At 36.5% G+C, this 15,851-nt stretch overlaps 2 protein-coding genes across 2 annotated transcripts in view; one reads left to right on the top strand and one right to left on the bottom strand.

Moving 5' to 3' along the window:
* Nucleotides 1-273: 273 nt before the first annotated feature.
* Nucleotides 274-2,795, top strand: LOC140745048 (guanine nucleotide-binding protein subunit beta-like protein 1). The gene is made up of 2 exons (XM_073076802.1): nucleotides 274-538; nucleotides 995-2,795. Exons 1-2 carry the CDS (start codon nucleotides 389-391, stop codon nucleotides 1,808-1,810), a joined length of 966 nt encoding a protein of 321 aa, XP_072932903.1. The 5' UTR covers nucleotides 274-388; the 3' UTR covers nucleotides 1,811-2,795.
* A 1,333-nt stretch (nucleotides 2,796-4,128) lies between these two features.
* Sobp (Sine oculis-binding protein) overlaps nucleotides 4,129-15,851 on the bottom strand; it is a 45,549-nt gene continuing 33,826 nt past the window's right edge. Inside the window, exons 2-4 of the mRNA XM_073076801.1 lie at nucleotides 11,051-11,183; nucleotides 6,374-6,552; nucleotides 4,129-5,653 (exon numbers count right to left, since the gene is read on the bottom strand). Coding sequence (XP_072932902.1) covers nucleotides 4,364-5,653; nucleotides 6,374-6,552; nucleotides 11,051-11,183 — 1,602 coding nt within the window. The 3' untranslated portion in view covers nucleotides 4,129-4,363. The remainder of the gene's footprint in view (nucleotides 5,654-6,373; nucleotides 6,553-11,050; nucleotides 11,184-15,851) is intronic.

Genomic DNA, 15,851 nt, shown 5'->3' with positions numbered 1-15,851 from the left:
CTTCTGACATACTGAATTTGCACAGATATTGTATGATCATTTATGAAATCTAAATTATGAAATATGTCAAGTTTTTGGTCATAGGTCCATAGACAATAACATGTTAAGCTAACTTATAAAATACTAAACACGTACTGAAAAAAATCTTTTATTTTATTATATTTTTTGTTTAAAACATATACATTAATGAAATTATAAGTTTCAACTTTCACAAAAATTATAAACTGAACGCAGCCGTTTACTGGCGACAACGTTTGTAAACTTTCTTGTTTTGCTGTCAGTTTTGTGTTGTGCGTAGTTGCGGTTCAGTTTCTCATGGCTTGATTAATTTTATTATTATTTTATTTTTGTATTCCGACAAATTATTTCGGTTTAAGCTTGACCAGAAATGGCATTGCTACCTCCCGACCCCGTTTATACGATCCGAAACGTTGACAATACGCCCGTATATTCGTTGGCGTTTAGCTTTCTACCCGGCGGTCTCGAGAGGTTACTAGCCGGCTCGAAAAATGGATATGTTTATGCATACAACCTTCAGGTGAGGTAACATATTCCAAGGATATCAATTCCTGCTAACATTGTCGTTCAAAACTGCGTAGAAAATTAAAATCTGGCGTAGTTTGGCGTCCATTTAAAACTGCGTATTTCTTTGTTTACTACCCCCATTTTGTGACCTAGAAACGCAACTGGCTGCTGCCAGCGCGCCAAAACAAAGACATTAAATGAATTAGTAACAATTTGAAAATAGTCCTATTTGGATCGCACAGTAAACAGTAGTCTCAAGTATCTTGGTCACATTTTAATAATTTTTTAACTTTATATTTTTGAAATAATATGGTGCATCATCATGGCTTTGCATTAGAATTGCTTAGCTATATTATTAGCATTTAAATAAATTACTACAATTTTACTAACAGATAGTAATTAACATTATGTAATGTACCAAAAAAAAAATTATCTATAAATTATTTTATCTTTAATATGATCTTTACAGACAAATCGTGTGCAGCAAAAAATCCAAGTTGGTCAAGCTCCCATCCTTCACCTTCTCCACACAAGCAGCCAGCTCATAACTCAGGAAAAGGGTGGAAAGTACAAAATTTTCAACCTAACAAACACTGGTTATAATGAGGATTGCGTTATCAACACCGATTACCCTGGCTTTTGCCGTTTCGAAGCCAACACAAAACTCGAAACACTCTATGTACCTGATCAGGAATCCAAAATATCTATCTACAATTTCTCTGGTGAAAAAATTGGTTCACTAAAACCAGAGAAAGATCCTAAACTCGGAGATCCCATGTGTATGAAGTATATTGAGTTTCCTTGTGATAAATCTTGCTTGCTCGTGGGGTATGAGGCAGGTTGGCTGCTGTTATGGGATCTCAATACTAGTCAATGCATCAGCAAGCTGCAAACTAAAGAATGCCCCATGTCAGTGGACTTCCACATCGATCAACAGAGAGGCATAATTGGAAACGCTTCAAATGTGATACAGATATTTAATTTAGGGAGAAAAGACTTGAATTTGACCCATAAGATGGATGTAACTATAAAAAACCCGGGGATTAACAAGGTTCAGACTCGGCAGGATGGTAAGGTATTTGCATCGGGTGGTTGGGACGGCCATATTCGCATCTTTTCCTGGTTTTCCCTGAGGCCGCTAGCTGTGCTCACTGAACACAGACAAGCTATTCAAGATGTTGCTTATTCTGCTGAGAAAGTGTCATATTGGAATGCGAATATCATGGCAGCTGGTGGCCTAGATGGTGCAATCACCTTATGGGATTTGTACAATAAGAAGCAATAAATAACAGAGCAATAATACTTAATTATTTAAGAAGTAAATGTTTTAGAAAACCGTACAACATGTATTGCTAACAAATTGTTGCTTGTCGAACTTTTCATTTTGATATTTCAAGTCTGATGATAGATGATTGGTAGATATCTGAAGTACCTTGACATGTTGTAGTATTATCATTATAAATACTAGATTTCTTCTATCATCTATTGTTGACTTGGATTAACCGTATGAGGTCAGGAATATGGAACAATAGATTGAACATTTATATCAAGTTTAGGCAACTAAAAATAATTATTTATACACTATGCGTCAGTTTAATACAATTAGATAGAAGACTACATGAAAGTCGCAGGTGGCTGAAATTGGCGCGACTAGCTTGAGGCCCTGATGGGTTTTCGATAAAAATGGTGTTCAATAAAGCTGTCTAAATATCAACTTGTATTTTATCAAAAATAAACCAAATGCCACTAAATAGCATAATTTATATGATATTTATAAAATCAAATTGCTAAAGTAATTTCAAGAAATTTGTATTGTACCTAACACATTAACAATTCGTATTTGAAGACCTCTTTCATTTTGAAAACTCAGACTAAGGCTTATTGTTCTCATTCCTGATATATTTGCCTTAATTTGTTTACAATGCCAGAATTGCCTTTACTTAAATGTTATTCCGATATGTATTTTAATATAATAGTGGTTAATTGCTTATTGATTTGAGATATTAGGGTGCCTTCACATTAGAATTTTAAGTTCTAAAGTATAATTGTTACTAGTGATCTGTTGCTGAATTGGAGCCTTAAGGTGCGCAATATGGATTTATAATTGGATCTCAAGATTATGTACAAATGTAATGAAAGGAGTCATCCACAATGTGGCAAGATAGACGTAAGAGACGACTTGTTAAATAAATACATAGCAATGACTTATTTTTTCTGTCAATGATTTTAGCAATGTTTTCTCAAAATATTAAAGCCGGCGAAATACGATATTATTTGTTTTCTTTTTTCATGTAATCCTGTATTCTTAGGCATTTGAATTTCGACTCGAAGATAAAACGAATTTTCTGCTAAACTTTTGTGATACATGGCAATATCATAAAAGATAATCAATAAACGGTGGAAATCGTAACTTATCGATATATTCATCTTAAAACTTTAAATATTCTAAAAGTTCTGTGTTCTTACAAGTTTGATGTGAATTCAATATTTTTAAGTTTTACATTTATTCTACTTTTAAAAGAAGAAAAACAGGCATATGAAGTAATCGTATTGAATGTTTCGTAAGCTGAATATGAGTCATCGTTCAATGGAAAATATTTGTACAAGTGTTAAACTGCCGTACTGACTATTCATCCTGGCTTAGCACAATGTAATTCTTATTACGGTTTCATAATAAATTATTATTTATTCCCTTTTCCGCAAAGTCATGAACATATGACAATCCATATAAATAAATTAAATTAAAATGTCGACTGTGCTTTGATGTATTCTACCTGCTTGTAACTTTATTTTTTCAAATGATTTAGGTCATATAAAAACTACCTACTTATAAAATGAAAATGGGTAATATATCAGGGTAAGTGGACATTTTTTTCTACAAAATTGAGCTAACAGTCAACCTGTTGATAAGGTGGCTACTGTTTACTCTGCACATTTGGAACCAAGTTTATATAGAACTAGGTGTACCCGCGGCTTCGCCCGCATTTTAAAGAAATAATATAACATATGTACATAAAACGGAAAATTTGTACCCGCATTCCAATGAATGACAGTGGTGCCATCTGTCGAAAATTGGTCTTACCAACTCCCAAACCCTCGTGGGCTCTTGGACAACAACTTTGCTAAAGATCAACACTTGATCAAATGCATAGTTTCCGATTCTATAACTACTTACGAATTAAAAAAATAATTAAAAAACATTTTCCCACGGACTAAATTGTGAAATCTAAACCATTCTCAAGTCCCCTTGAACACACACAACAATTTTTATCAAAATCAGTCCAGTCGTTTAGGAGGAGTTCAGTGACATACACACGCACATAAGAAATATATATATAAAGAAATAGGTTTCAGTTGCATCCAATCGTACATGTGTTGTCACTCCTGAGGGCTACTCTCCTTAAGTATATGTAAGACAGCCTGTATCTACGAATCTATAATGGATTTCCCGGGAACTCTTGAATCCTGATAAGTATTTTAAACACAAAAACCTACAATATAATTTGTACAACTCTAAGAATTAGGTCGATGACAGCATAGCATGTCGTATATACTATAAACATTATCAAATTATCAATGTAGGCTTGCAATAAAATGCAGATATAATGTATTTGTATGATTTATTTCACATTGAATCATAATTATATGTTACTAGTATCACATGTACAGTGCGCGCTAATGCCTTAATTAATTATTATTTAATATAATTATAAAGATACAATAAGTAAATCTTAAATCTAGGACTAGCAATTGAAAGAATAAAGAACTCTGTTCGGATTATCATGCTTTTGTGATATGTATTAATGAATATTATAATTTTCGAAAAGTAGAGTAAGATTTAAACTTGTACAATTTTCCTTGTTTTAGGAATGAGTGGGTCTTCTTCGTTGGCTACTTCGACGAGTCTTCGGCGTTTTCGCAAAGGTCTGGTGGATTCCGAAGGTTCTTTAACTTTGGCCACAATTTTTGCCATTTTGTTGCCTAGCCTCGTGATCTTGAATTTGGGTAGAGTTTGTTCTGGATTCGACGTCTCTGGCACCTCGTTGTCTTGTCTCTCCTCCTCAACTCTATCACTCGCGTCATTATGAGCTTCCATAATATTGGATGGCTCGTCCATTTCACTTTGCTCACCGTTAGTTCCAGGTTCCTCGTTCCTATTTTTGTTTCCGTTCATCGTGAAATCGAGAGGCCCTTCGGTGTCGTCATTGTTGACTTCAGTTTTAACTCGGTTCGCGGAATGAGCTCGGAGGAATGATGATAAAGGTATTGGCACTGGGATAGGTAGAGGTATCGGAAGTACGACTGGGTATGGTACTAATACGGTTACTGGAGGAGCTTGGCCCAGCGGTGGGGGAAAGTTTAAGGGAGGAAATCGAGGTCGCTCTTGATGCAACATCCCAGGCCGTGGGGGCATAAATCCGTGTCTCGGTGGGAACATCGGATGTCTAGGCTCATTGCCGTGAGCATGGTTACCATCCATGAAGACTGGTGGAGGCATAGCGAACATTGGATTCGGAAATGGCGGAGCGGGCATTTGATGTAAGTTAATCGGATGTGGTGGCGAATGCATTGCGCTGTTTCCCATTGTGCCCACAGAAGCAGGGGATGATCCGTCGATGGACGGGCTGCACATCCGTAGGTCCTGAGCCTTTGGTGTCGAAGTGTGCTGTCGTAAAGATTGCGAAGTCACAGTTGCTGAACATTTTGAAGTTCGCCGCTTCCGTAAATTCATTTTGGTGGTCCTGAGATCTTTCTTAGTTTCGGGGGATATTTGGATCGGCGCTCTGTCTTCGGGGCCTTTTGGATTCATCAGCTTAGCTGTTGGCGCTATAGTTATGAGAGGTAGAGGCGATTTTCTGTTTTGATTGATTTGTGTTTCTATCTTCTCGGTTGCTTGCTTGTTTGTGCCTTCGGGGTTCGGTGAACCGGAACGTTCAGAAGTTGGTGACACAGATCTGCTCTTGCAGTTCTTGAGCCAGAGATCAGGAGTGATGAGGCTGGACGACGATGAGGCGTTCACCAGATGAGGATTGAGATCGAGGTGAGCCTGCGTCTCTCGACAGAAGATGTGCATTTTGTATTGATTCAGGCATTTGTCAGAGCAGAACTGTAATTGTGTAGCACCATCCTGAAAATAGAAAAACACGATTTTGAGTTTTAATTTTAATAAAACATTATCCATGTAACTTACATCATTTGAAACTAATAGCATTAAACCGGACTATAAAATACCTAATTATAATTTAACCAAAGGAAATAAATAGTAAGACAAATACTAGGTTCCAATTGCGTTAATGCCCTAATCCGTCGATTTACCTTTAGTTCGACTGTGGTAGTTCAACCACCACACCAATTAGGACTATTAAGCATTTCTTTATAACAGGAAACTTTAACGGCTGTATTCTGATTTTAAGGGTATGCAATTTATTCTCGAAGTATCGTATCTTTGATCCGCTTCAAGTAATACAGTCTAATTAAGGTGATTGAAAATTAGGCATATAATTTTAATTAGTTGAAGGTGGTAGAACCCTTTGTGGTTCGACCCCGGCGGCACTGCCGCCACACCTATTTCTACCTAATAACAGCAGTATTAGGCGCTGCTGTGTTCCGTTTTGAAGGGTGTGGTAAGGGAGACAGACTTTTACGAGGCGTTCCAGCTTAGTTCTCAGGGGTAGCGGCGCATCTGTGGCCGACCTCATTTAGGAATATCTAATCCTATCTGGGGTTGATTACAGATGTCCATTGGCGACAGTAGTAGTACCATCAGGTGGACTGCATGCTCGTCTGCTACTCCTATATTATAAAAAAAAATTACACTGCCGTTTAATACTATTGAATAAGACCTCACCTGAAAATCAACATAAGCGACGGTATGCCTCACATGCCGGCACCAGTCACACGTCTTAGCGCGTTTGAAGTTGGCGCGGCGGGACTGGCTGAAGCACAGCTCGGAGCAGAACGCCGCGCCCGCCTGCTGCAGGGCGCCGCCCTCGCTAGTGATGCTCTTGTTGCACCAGGAGCATTCTTCTGTAAGAATATGATGGTTATTAAAGATAGTACGAGATGTTTGGAAAACTAGTAATTATTATAAAATACAAAGCCTAACAGCTAAAAAATAAGTAATTGAAAATGTAACTAATGTAGCCTATGTCACTCCTACAATTTAGATGAATTTAATGACATCTTATGTTAAAACTTGTTAAGCCGTTTCAGCCGTGCTGGACTATAGGGTGTGTCAAAAAATTACGCTCGGAAAACATAATTTTCAAGTGTTCCTTCGCGGTAACGTTCGTAGTATTTGTAGTGATATGAATAATTATGATCCAGTTAGGTTTTAGTGAAATAAAAGAATTGAAGATAAGTAAAAACTAATAAATCTTAATCAGTGTGTCCAGGACGTTATATCGTAGTCACATTATTAATAATATTAAGTAGAACGAATACAATTTACTACTGTCCACGTCCACTAGGTGGCGGTAGATGTTACACGACGAAAGCTAAATCTAACTATGTAGTTAGTTCTTTTTAATATAAAACCGAAAACAAAGCCTGTAACTGGAACCGGCGCTATCATTACGTCGCGGCTCGTCACAGCGAATGATATCTCGTTAGGTCTTAATAAGTCCTCCCCTAACGAGCCTCAGATTGTCCGGGACATTCGAGACTCGTGGTCATTATATTTTTATTAATATCGAATACCTAATAGCAAGTTGAAACATGTATTGACGTTAATGAGATGAACTGTGATGCTTTTGTTCACAGCATGTGAATAAGTAGATACTAGATAGGGCAAAGCGATATTTTGTTAGGGGTTTTAATAAGGGTAAAAGATATTATTCTGATACTGACGTACGAGTCATGATCGTTATAATATTAGTACAGCTATCTTATCATAATTAATACGATAGATAATATAGCTATCGTCCAGAACTGACGACTATGTTGATGACTTCTATAATATTGCAAATGACGAAAGGCGACGGTGATAAGTGTCCAACTATCAGGAGACGCCAAATAGCTTATTCTATAGGTATATTACCGATATAAAAATGACATAGTTTATGTTGTCAAGAAAACCCTGTATATGTGTGAGAGTCCATGATAATGAGGGCTGCTAGTCATCATCATATCTTGACGTCATAAAATGACGTAGGTATGCATGAGAAAAAATATTTTAAAAGAAATGGTCGAATTAGCCAAATCGTTATTTGCAATCGGAAGTTTTTGTCCAATATTGAATGTCTTTGGTTGTATCATGGTTATACCATAACTTCGATATTATCATATGTTACTCATACGAATCGATAATTGTCTAGTAACTCCTCAGTACCATACCGATCCTATTCTCCCGACAGAAATAAAACACCACTTCAGATTTCAAAATAATGAAGCCAGCGCATCAAATTAATTATATTCCCGGCTTTCACAGAAATTAATGTGAGAATTTCAGAATTAAAACCTGATACCATAGATACTGATATCTCATCTAATTTTCAGGACCACATAACGTAAAGGTAACGTTACACGTTAATCACACTCAACCACAAATTTGAACAGGTAATATAAGTGTGAATTATTTCAATCATTAAATATTGAAACCATAGATGGCGTCAAAATTCACTGTCTCGCTCTTACTGTGTATTATATGTATTGTTATTACTATGTATGCATGTATTGTTTATGTTATGTACATAATTAATTTCCAATCAGCGCCGCTAGCGGATTATATCAGAACTTGGAAATCGTATGAGCCAATACGTAAACAAATACCAAAACAGTCATATTTGTCAAAACGTAAAAACTCATGGTAAGGGTACAGAGTGACAAAGATTTCAATAAGGTAAAATTAAAAATAAAAATGACTCAGGAAAATACTCAGCGGATTTTTTTTAAACAGTAAACATTATTTTGTATATATCACATCAATATGATTTAATTAGATATTATATTTGCTTAATACGTTATAACTTATCGTTATCAATATCCCAGTACTGGGCAAGGTCATTCTCAGATCAAAAGTGCTTAGTCCTCAGGGGTAGCGGCGCATCTATGGCCGACCTCACATAGGAATATGAAATCCTATCTGGGGTTGACTACAAATGTCCGTGGGCGGCAGTAGCTAAATACCATCAGATGGAGTGCATGCTCGTCTGCTACTCCTATATTATAAAAAAAGATTAACTATAGTCCACCAAAATAAACACGTGCAGTAGTAGACTTTACAAATCCTTTGAATTCTTTAATCGCTCAATTTATAATATTAGTTTTCCTTTACCATTAGATCAAGCTATAATATAGTAATAAGGAAAAATGATAATCCGTAGATTAATTATTGTTCTTATTCAATCAAAATTATTTTATCAAATTGTCTGCGTTATTCATAAAATACTATGCCAATAATTTCAATTTTATTCTTCACTGATTATGATTATACTTTACTATATAATTATAACAACAACACACGATACGCGAAAACATACTCGCGAACGTTCATTAGGAATAGTAAACCGGCTTTGCGGTATCAAATTTGTAAATAATGTTCGTTCCCTACCCGGTGAGCGAGTACAAATGTTGTGGGAATAAGCTAAACTTAGGTTTATCATGAGTGCCTAAATATTATAGAGAAGGCACCACAGCCATAAAATTTTGTGCCTTTTAACACGAATGTCGAGCGCTACTGTGTTCTGGTTTGAAGGATGTGGTAATGGACAGATAAAACGGCATTCGGCAGTTAGGCTAAAGTAGAACTTTCATCCTATTATGGATGAATTACAGAAGTTTACGCACAGTAACTATACTAATTACCTCACATCAAGACTAGACTATATAGATCATGTGTTCATTTACTACTTAAATTTCATAGGACTGGACTGATGCGCAATCCTATCAGTTTTTGCATTATATTATTATACACACTAATGACGGGAAAAACTACGCTAACTGTTTTTCTTTCGAATTATTCCTGATGTATTCCCAAATGGATTCTAGCTAACAATCTAATAGCAGATAAATAAACTTTACAGCTATATAGAAAATTATAATATTGCTAAATATTATTTTGATGAATGTTTGTTTCGTAATATTATTAGGCACATCGTACAATAACGAATTTTCCATCATGCCTACAACATGTAATATTCGCAACTATTCCGACACGCGATTCTACCAAATGATCTCTAATTAATCTAGGAATATTAAACCAGTCATTATAGAATCGAACTAAGCCATAGTCTGGTTTACGTATTTATTAATACAATTATTATGATATTCTCTGTAGTAACTACATGATTATGTACTTACGTATACTGAAATATATCACGCAATTTAAATCATTAGTAAATTGAATTAAATAATTAATAAAGGGACTAGTAGGTTTAAAAAATCCCATCCAAAATATGGACTTACGTTTTCGTACAATAAAACGCTACAATTAAAGGTATGAGTATGATAAAAAAATCCACGAAAGCAAGGGAAATCATAATAAAATGTCTGTTTAATGATATGTAGTAATCTGATCTATTACAATTTAATAAATCAGATCATTATCTAATATCTATGGTTTCCCGCAAGTAGCTGATTGCCGCCTTTTTTGCTGTCAAAAGTTGAAAGACGCGAGAGGGTGCGTTCGGAAACGGGACGCTTCGAAGAACTACAGCTGCATGAACTAGGGGGCTCTTTCGTGGAACAGAATATACTAATTCATACTGAATCACGCTGTTATATTATTAATGGGTATAGCTACTGAGAAATCAACGATCAGATAGTTGAATTATATTTAGAATACTCAATAGCGTAAAATGTCTAATAAGTACCATGAAGTTTTTTATTGGTGATTTTCATAGACATTTCGTCGACTGAAATGCGTAGGAGTCTAGACGGGACACCAGCAAGAGAGACCTAAATTCTTAGTACCTACTGGATACTATCTGTAAAGATGCCAAATTATTTTAAGGCGTGACAAAAACTGATCCATGAACTGCAGTGATCACTTCATATAAGTATTATTCTGTTTAAGTAGGTACACTTAAGCAGAATCTTAGCAAATAACACTCATCCCTTATCTGAGAATAACATATTAAATAACCTGAGTATTAAAATCTGCAAAAAAAATCTACACCAATAATACCAATGTTCTTATATAATCACTATCCAGACTCCTTCGCCTACCCCCTTCCCCCCGACATCAAAAATCAGTGAATCAAAGCCTGACCCCACCGTGTTCTAATGCTTACATAATACTTTTTTGACCCTTGATCACAAGATCTGTTTGACAAAAACGCTTTCTACACTCACAGCCCCACACTAGGGCTACACACACACACACATACATACACAGTGTAGGAAATACACAAACCCAGCACCCAGAAACAGAAATCTAAATTCAACATTTAGAAAATCTGTCTAGCCCGGGATCGAACCTGGGACCCTCTGCGCGCCAGACCGGCATGGTCACCGCTCCGCCACGCGGGTCATCAAATAATTTCTAAAGTTGTAAGCGATGGTTATAGAAGGATCCTTTGCCTACCTTTACTCTTCTGCTCCCCAGGTTGCTCCGGGCTCCCGGAGTCGCGGGCGCGCGAGGCGGCCCACCGGCGCAGCTCCAGCCTCTCGTAGCCGTACCAACCGAGCAGCTCGTTCATTGCTGTTTCTGCGAATTCCTGGAAAAAGAAAAAAAAAAAAATAGAAATTGTTTTTAAAAACCAGACATTTTAGTTTGTTACAATCATGTGAAAATTTGACCATTCAGATGTCTGGTGTATAAATGATGTATAAATGAAAACTTATTAGACAATTATGTTATAATAGTTACGAAAACACAAATAACTGCAAAAACTAAGTATCCTCTGCCTTAAAATAATATTAAAATAATTCAAGGGGGTTACTACCATCTCTTAACACAGTATTATTTTAATCATACTTTTACTTTTTTGCAGGAAATTTAACGGCTTATTAGTAAGTTCTTTTTCTGAATTCTTGACAAATAAAAACATTTTTAGAGAAAATTTACGAATAAATAACTAATACTGTTATAATTTACTATGATATACTAAATAATTTACATAATAAATAAATAATTATTTCAAATATTTTAGGGACATTTTAGCACGGAGACGTGGCAAAACTTTTTTACGTAACTATTTCAATTCTCAAAATTGGGTACATTTTCTTGTTAGGAGTGAGTAATCTTTACTAATCTATGGGAAAATATAACAATTTCAGTTGATTTTATACAACGGATAAGCGAAAAATTAATAAGGGTTTAAGTTTGTGTATATGACGGCATATTTTACTGTTTTAATGGAGTGGTAGGCCCCCAGGATAATATGGTGATGTAGGTATTTCGCCGGCAGTGAAAGCACTGTCACCTTCCGACGAAACTGTGTTTCGGTAGTTGATGCATCTGCATACTTCAGGCAGAACCCCTGTGCCACACGAAGCTGATTAAATCCCTATGACAATGCAATGCAGCTAACACTTACCATCAGATGGACTGCATCCTCGTTGCTCGTTTAGCCTTATAAAGAAGTCGATTTTTACATCGAGAAATAGTCTATATTAGTTAAACAACAGGCTGCATGTTCACGTCACTCGCCAAACCCATTTGTTCTACGCTAATTAACAGTCCACAGGCGTCGCAGACGCATCTCATTTCAACAACACAATTTGTTCATAAGGATCCTTCTATAGCCATCGCTTACACACGTCGCGAGCAGAAATAAAACTGTTATTTTTAATGTGACGCTCAAATATAAGACGATTTGTGTAAAATAAACGATGTCGCCTGACCTCCTTAAGCTCAGATTTTATTGCGATGATCGTGTTAATAAATTGAGAAGAATAAAAAGAAGCAAATCAACAACAGACGCACCTTACTCAAGAAATATCTGTGTCGCTATAAAAATACACTTTGGATAGTGAGCTGTAAAATAAATCTAATATTTTTTAAAACATTGAAGTACCAAGAGCTGATAATTAATTACGTTTGTAGCTAACTATAGGTTAATATATGAAGCTGATCAAAGTGAAATTGCCGTTCCTGAAGATTAAGCTGGTTGCTTCACTCATCGAAATTCGGTATTCTCACTCTTCCATCGAAACGAAAGAACTGCTTCACGCTATAATAAACTAACTAAATAGGTAAACTGTGGTGCCTCCTTGATCGAACCATACTCGCTCTATTATCTTTTCTTTATATAATGCCATACAATCCTATTCCCAGACCACAATGGACTATTCTTAAATCCTCTCATAATTTAAAACGTTCATCATCATCAATCCATTACTGTCCCACTGCTGGGTACGGGTCTCCTCTCATAATGAGCAGGATTAGGATTAGTCCACCGCGTTGGCCAAGTGCGTATTGGTAGACGTCACGTACCTTTGAAAACCTTTTAATTTCTCAGGTAGAACGCATAGTTAGAATGAGGTGATTAGATTAGAACATCTAGGCGTTTATCTATGTTGGACCCTCCCCAGATATCACTTATCACGAGGCGGCTTGCACTGTCGCTTTGTGTAACCAGAGCCCAATTATCTCAGGCAGCGCCGACCACGTGTAGGCTGACAGCACAGGCTCATGATGCTATAATGTGTATACATTTTTTTTTAATGAATTTGTAGTATCAAACGAGTATATTCCAGACGGTAGGTGGTCACTACAGCACGTGGACATCTGTAAGTAACTTCATATACGAGAGTAGGGGTTGTAAGTATACATTTTTTTTTTAATTAATCTGTAGAATCAAACGAGAATAGTTTACCTCTTGGGTATTGGTTACTGCCGCCCATGGACATATAACCAACTCCATATAGAACCCGGGTTCTACCTAAAGCCGATTACAGATCATGCTAGACGGTGAGAAATAGGAATGACGGTGGTACCTTCCCTGTTGAACCGTAATCGTTCTACAACTTTTTAAATTCTACTTCAATTTAATAAAATAAATAACGTTTTATGCCCTTCGATTCTCACACTTGTAGGTATTCCTATCGCGGATATCATGGATAAGGACATATCCACAAAAACCTCAACTTATTATTCAGATGACCTGATTATGCTAACTGTCCAATGTTGAAATAAATACTCCAGTGTAGGATATCAGGCGCGGCTTTGTGACGATATTGGTAAATGTAATCAGATACCAATTAAATTATCTTTGTCATCACATTTCATGTTCACAATGAGTAACTCATAAATAAGGATAGTTTTCAACAAATGAAATGAGTCTTCATTTTTAATTGCTGTGTGGGTGATAGTACTTGCTCGGGTCACTATAGCAAGTCTGTAGGCGTAAGATTTATGTGTATCTGTATCATATAGATAATATAAATTGAATTGTTTTAAAGATGATAGGACTTTTGCGGATATTTTTACTGATACATTATGAGACTTGCACTTAAACATATTGGACTGCTTGTGTCCAAAATACTCAAAAAATATTCAATGGATTGATTCGAACTTTTAATCCACTCATTTTTATAGGTAACCTTAATGACAAGACAGTCGGCAGACGGCTATCTGAAGATGGTGCCTATGGACATTTGCAAGTTACAACGCTAGAGGAATCACAAATGAATTGCCGTCTTTGAAGAAGATCTTTTTACATGTTTTGCATTTACATCATTCGTAAAGAACCCTCCGGTTTATCATAACGTTCCGAAAAATACATCGGAAAAAAGTTCATTCCACATCATGTAGGTACATTCGTGGTAAAAAGAGCGAGCAAATCAAACCAAGTTCCGAAGGTAACTAAAGTTTTATGTACTTCCTTAAAAGTAATATCAGTCTATACCACCGCGAAGCGTCGGTAGTTTAGTTACTAGCTTATATTTTATGCTATTTTCCAGTTACCAATACTGTCCAATAATTATTCTGCATATTATATGGCATAAACGCAACCAGCTCTTTGACACACGAGTATTGCACAGCCTAGCTCGCCACAGATTAATTATTCGCAAGGCTATCAGTTTGTCGTGACGGGCAACATTTCCCGTGACCAGAGATAATTGGGCTCCTGTTACATACAGTTACTTGCCAACAAACAGGATTGTGGTAAAACTTAGTTTGAATGCGGTATTACCTATTTCGAAGCAGTCTAGATGCAGCTCGTGTTTTCGCCAAGGAAAAGAAAGTATAATGTACATATTACGAGGGTACGTTTTTAAGTTCGCGGAATGAGGGACAAGGAGGGAAAATAAAATGTCAAAATTATTTTTCTTTTTCTATATATTCTCCTGAAAGACGAATGCATTTTTCAGATCTTTATATTAACCTATTTAAACCCTCATAAAAATCGTACTAGCTGACCTGGCAAACGTTGTGTTGCCATATAAATAAAAAAAAGTTAAGGTTGAACAAGGGTTATTCACCCTTAACATTACTTAGGGGTCTGAAAAAAAGATAGTAGCCGATTCTCAGACCTATTGAATATGCATATAAAAATTGGTGAAAATCGGTAAAGCCGTTTCTGAGGAGTTAGGTAACTAACGTTCTGACACGAGAATTTTATATATAAGATATAAAAGTTGTTACATTGTAGTATAGCTTTTTTTTTTATTTTAAAGGATTATTCTATGTTATTTTAATAGTGTTCATTTTTATTATAAGTTTGATTTATTATTTTATTCATAAGTATGTTTGAGTTTGTCCCTGTAGTTTCGGGACCAGAATAGGACTACGGTATCCCCTGCCTGTCGTAAGAGGCGACTAAAAGGGGGCTTCCGGGGTTGCGGGTGGCAAGAGTGGGAGCTCGAACCACCCAGCCAGCGGCCACGGGAAGGACGGCGGTATGTGTGGTCGCATACCGTCGTACGCACCAGAAGGTGTGGCGAGCGCCAAACTCACCTGGGCGGAGCCCGACGGGGCAAGGCGCTAAGAGGGCTCCGGTTGCGTTCCTTTGGAGATCCCGGAGCCCTCTATACAGCGCCGAGGACGATCACCGGGGGGGTTTTAGTGCGGTAAGAATCCCACATAACCCTACGTCGCTCCCACGACACGGGGTACCTTTTGAAGGCTTCCCCCTCGTAAACAAAAAGAAAAAAAAAATATGATTGGGTTGACCGTTCTTATTCATTAAGTAAAATAATCTATAAAATAATTATTAGCACTAAGGAGTTTGAAAGTTAAAACAAAAACAAACAAAGCCCTCCACTTTAGGTTTATGCTTATTAGAATAGATACTCGTATGTAGCGCTTTTATATTCTGCATTGAAGATTGTGGTAAACAGCTTGTTAGTTGTTTACAAAAGGTGTTCAAATTTAGTATTCATTCAAAATAGTTTCGTGTAATAGCAGAATAATAAAACAGTGTTAAAAAGGGTTAATG

This window comes from Epargyreus clarus, unplaced genomic scaffold (genome assembly GCF_041222505.1).
Source record: "Epargyreus clarus isolate Ecla_fem2 unplaced genomic scaffold, WU_Ecla_fem_2.2 ptg000009l, whole genome shotgun sequence".
In the NCBI taxonomy this organism is placed as follows: Eukaryota; Metazoa; Arthropoda; class Insecta; order Lepidoptera; family Hesperiidae; genus Epargyreus; species Epargyreus clarus.
Note: the sequence above shows the minus strand (reverse complement) of the source record. Positions and strands in the feature narration are given on the sequence as shown.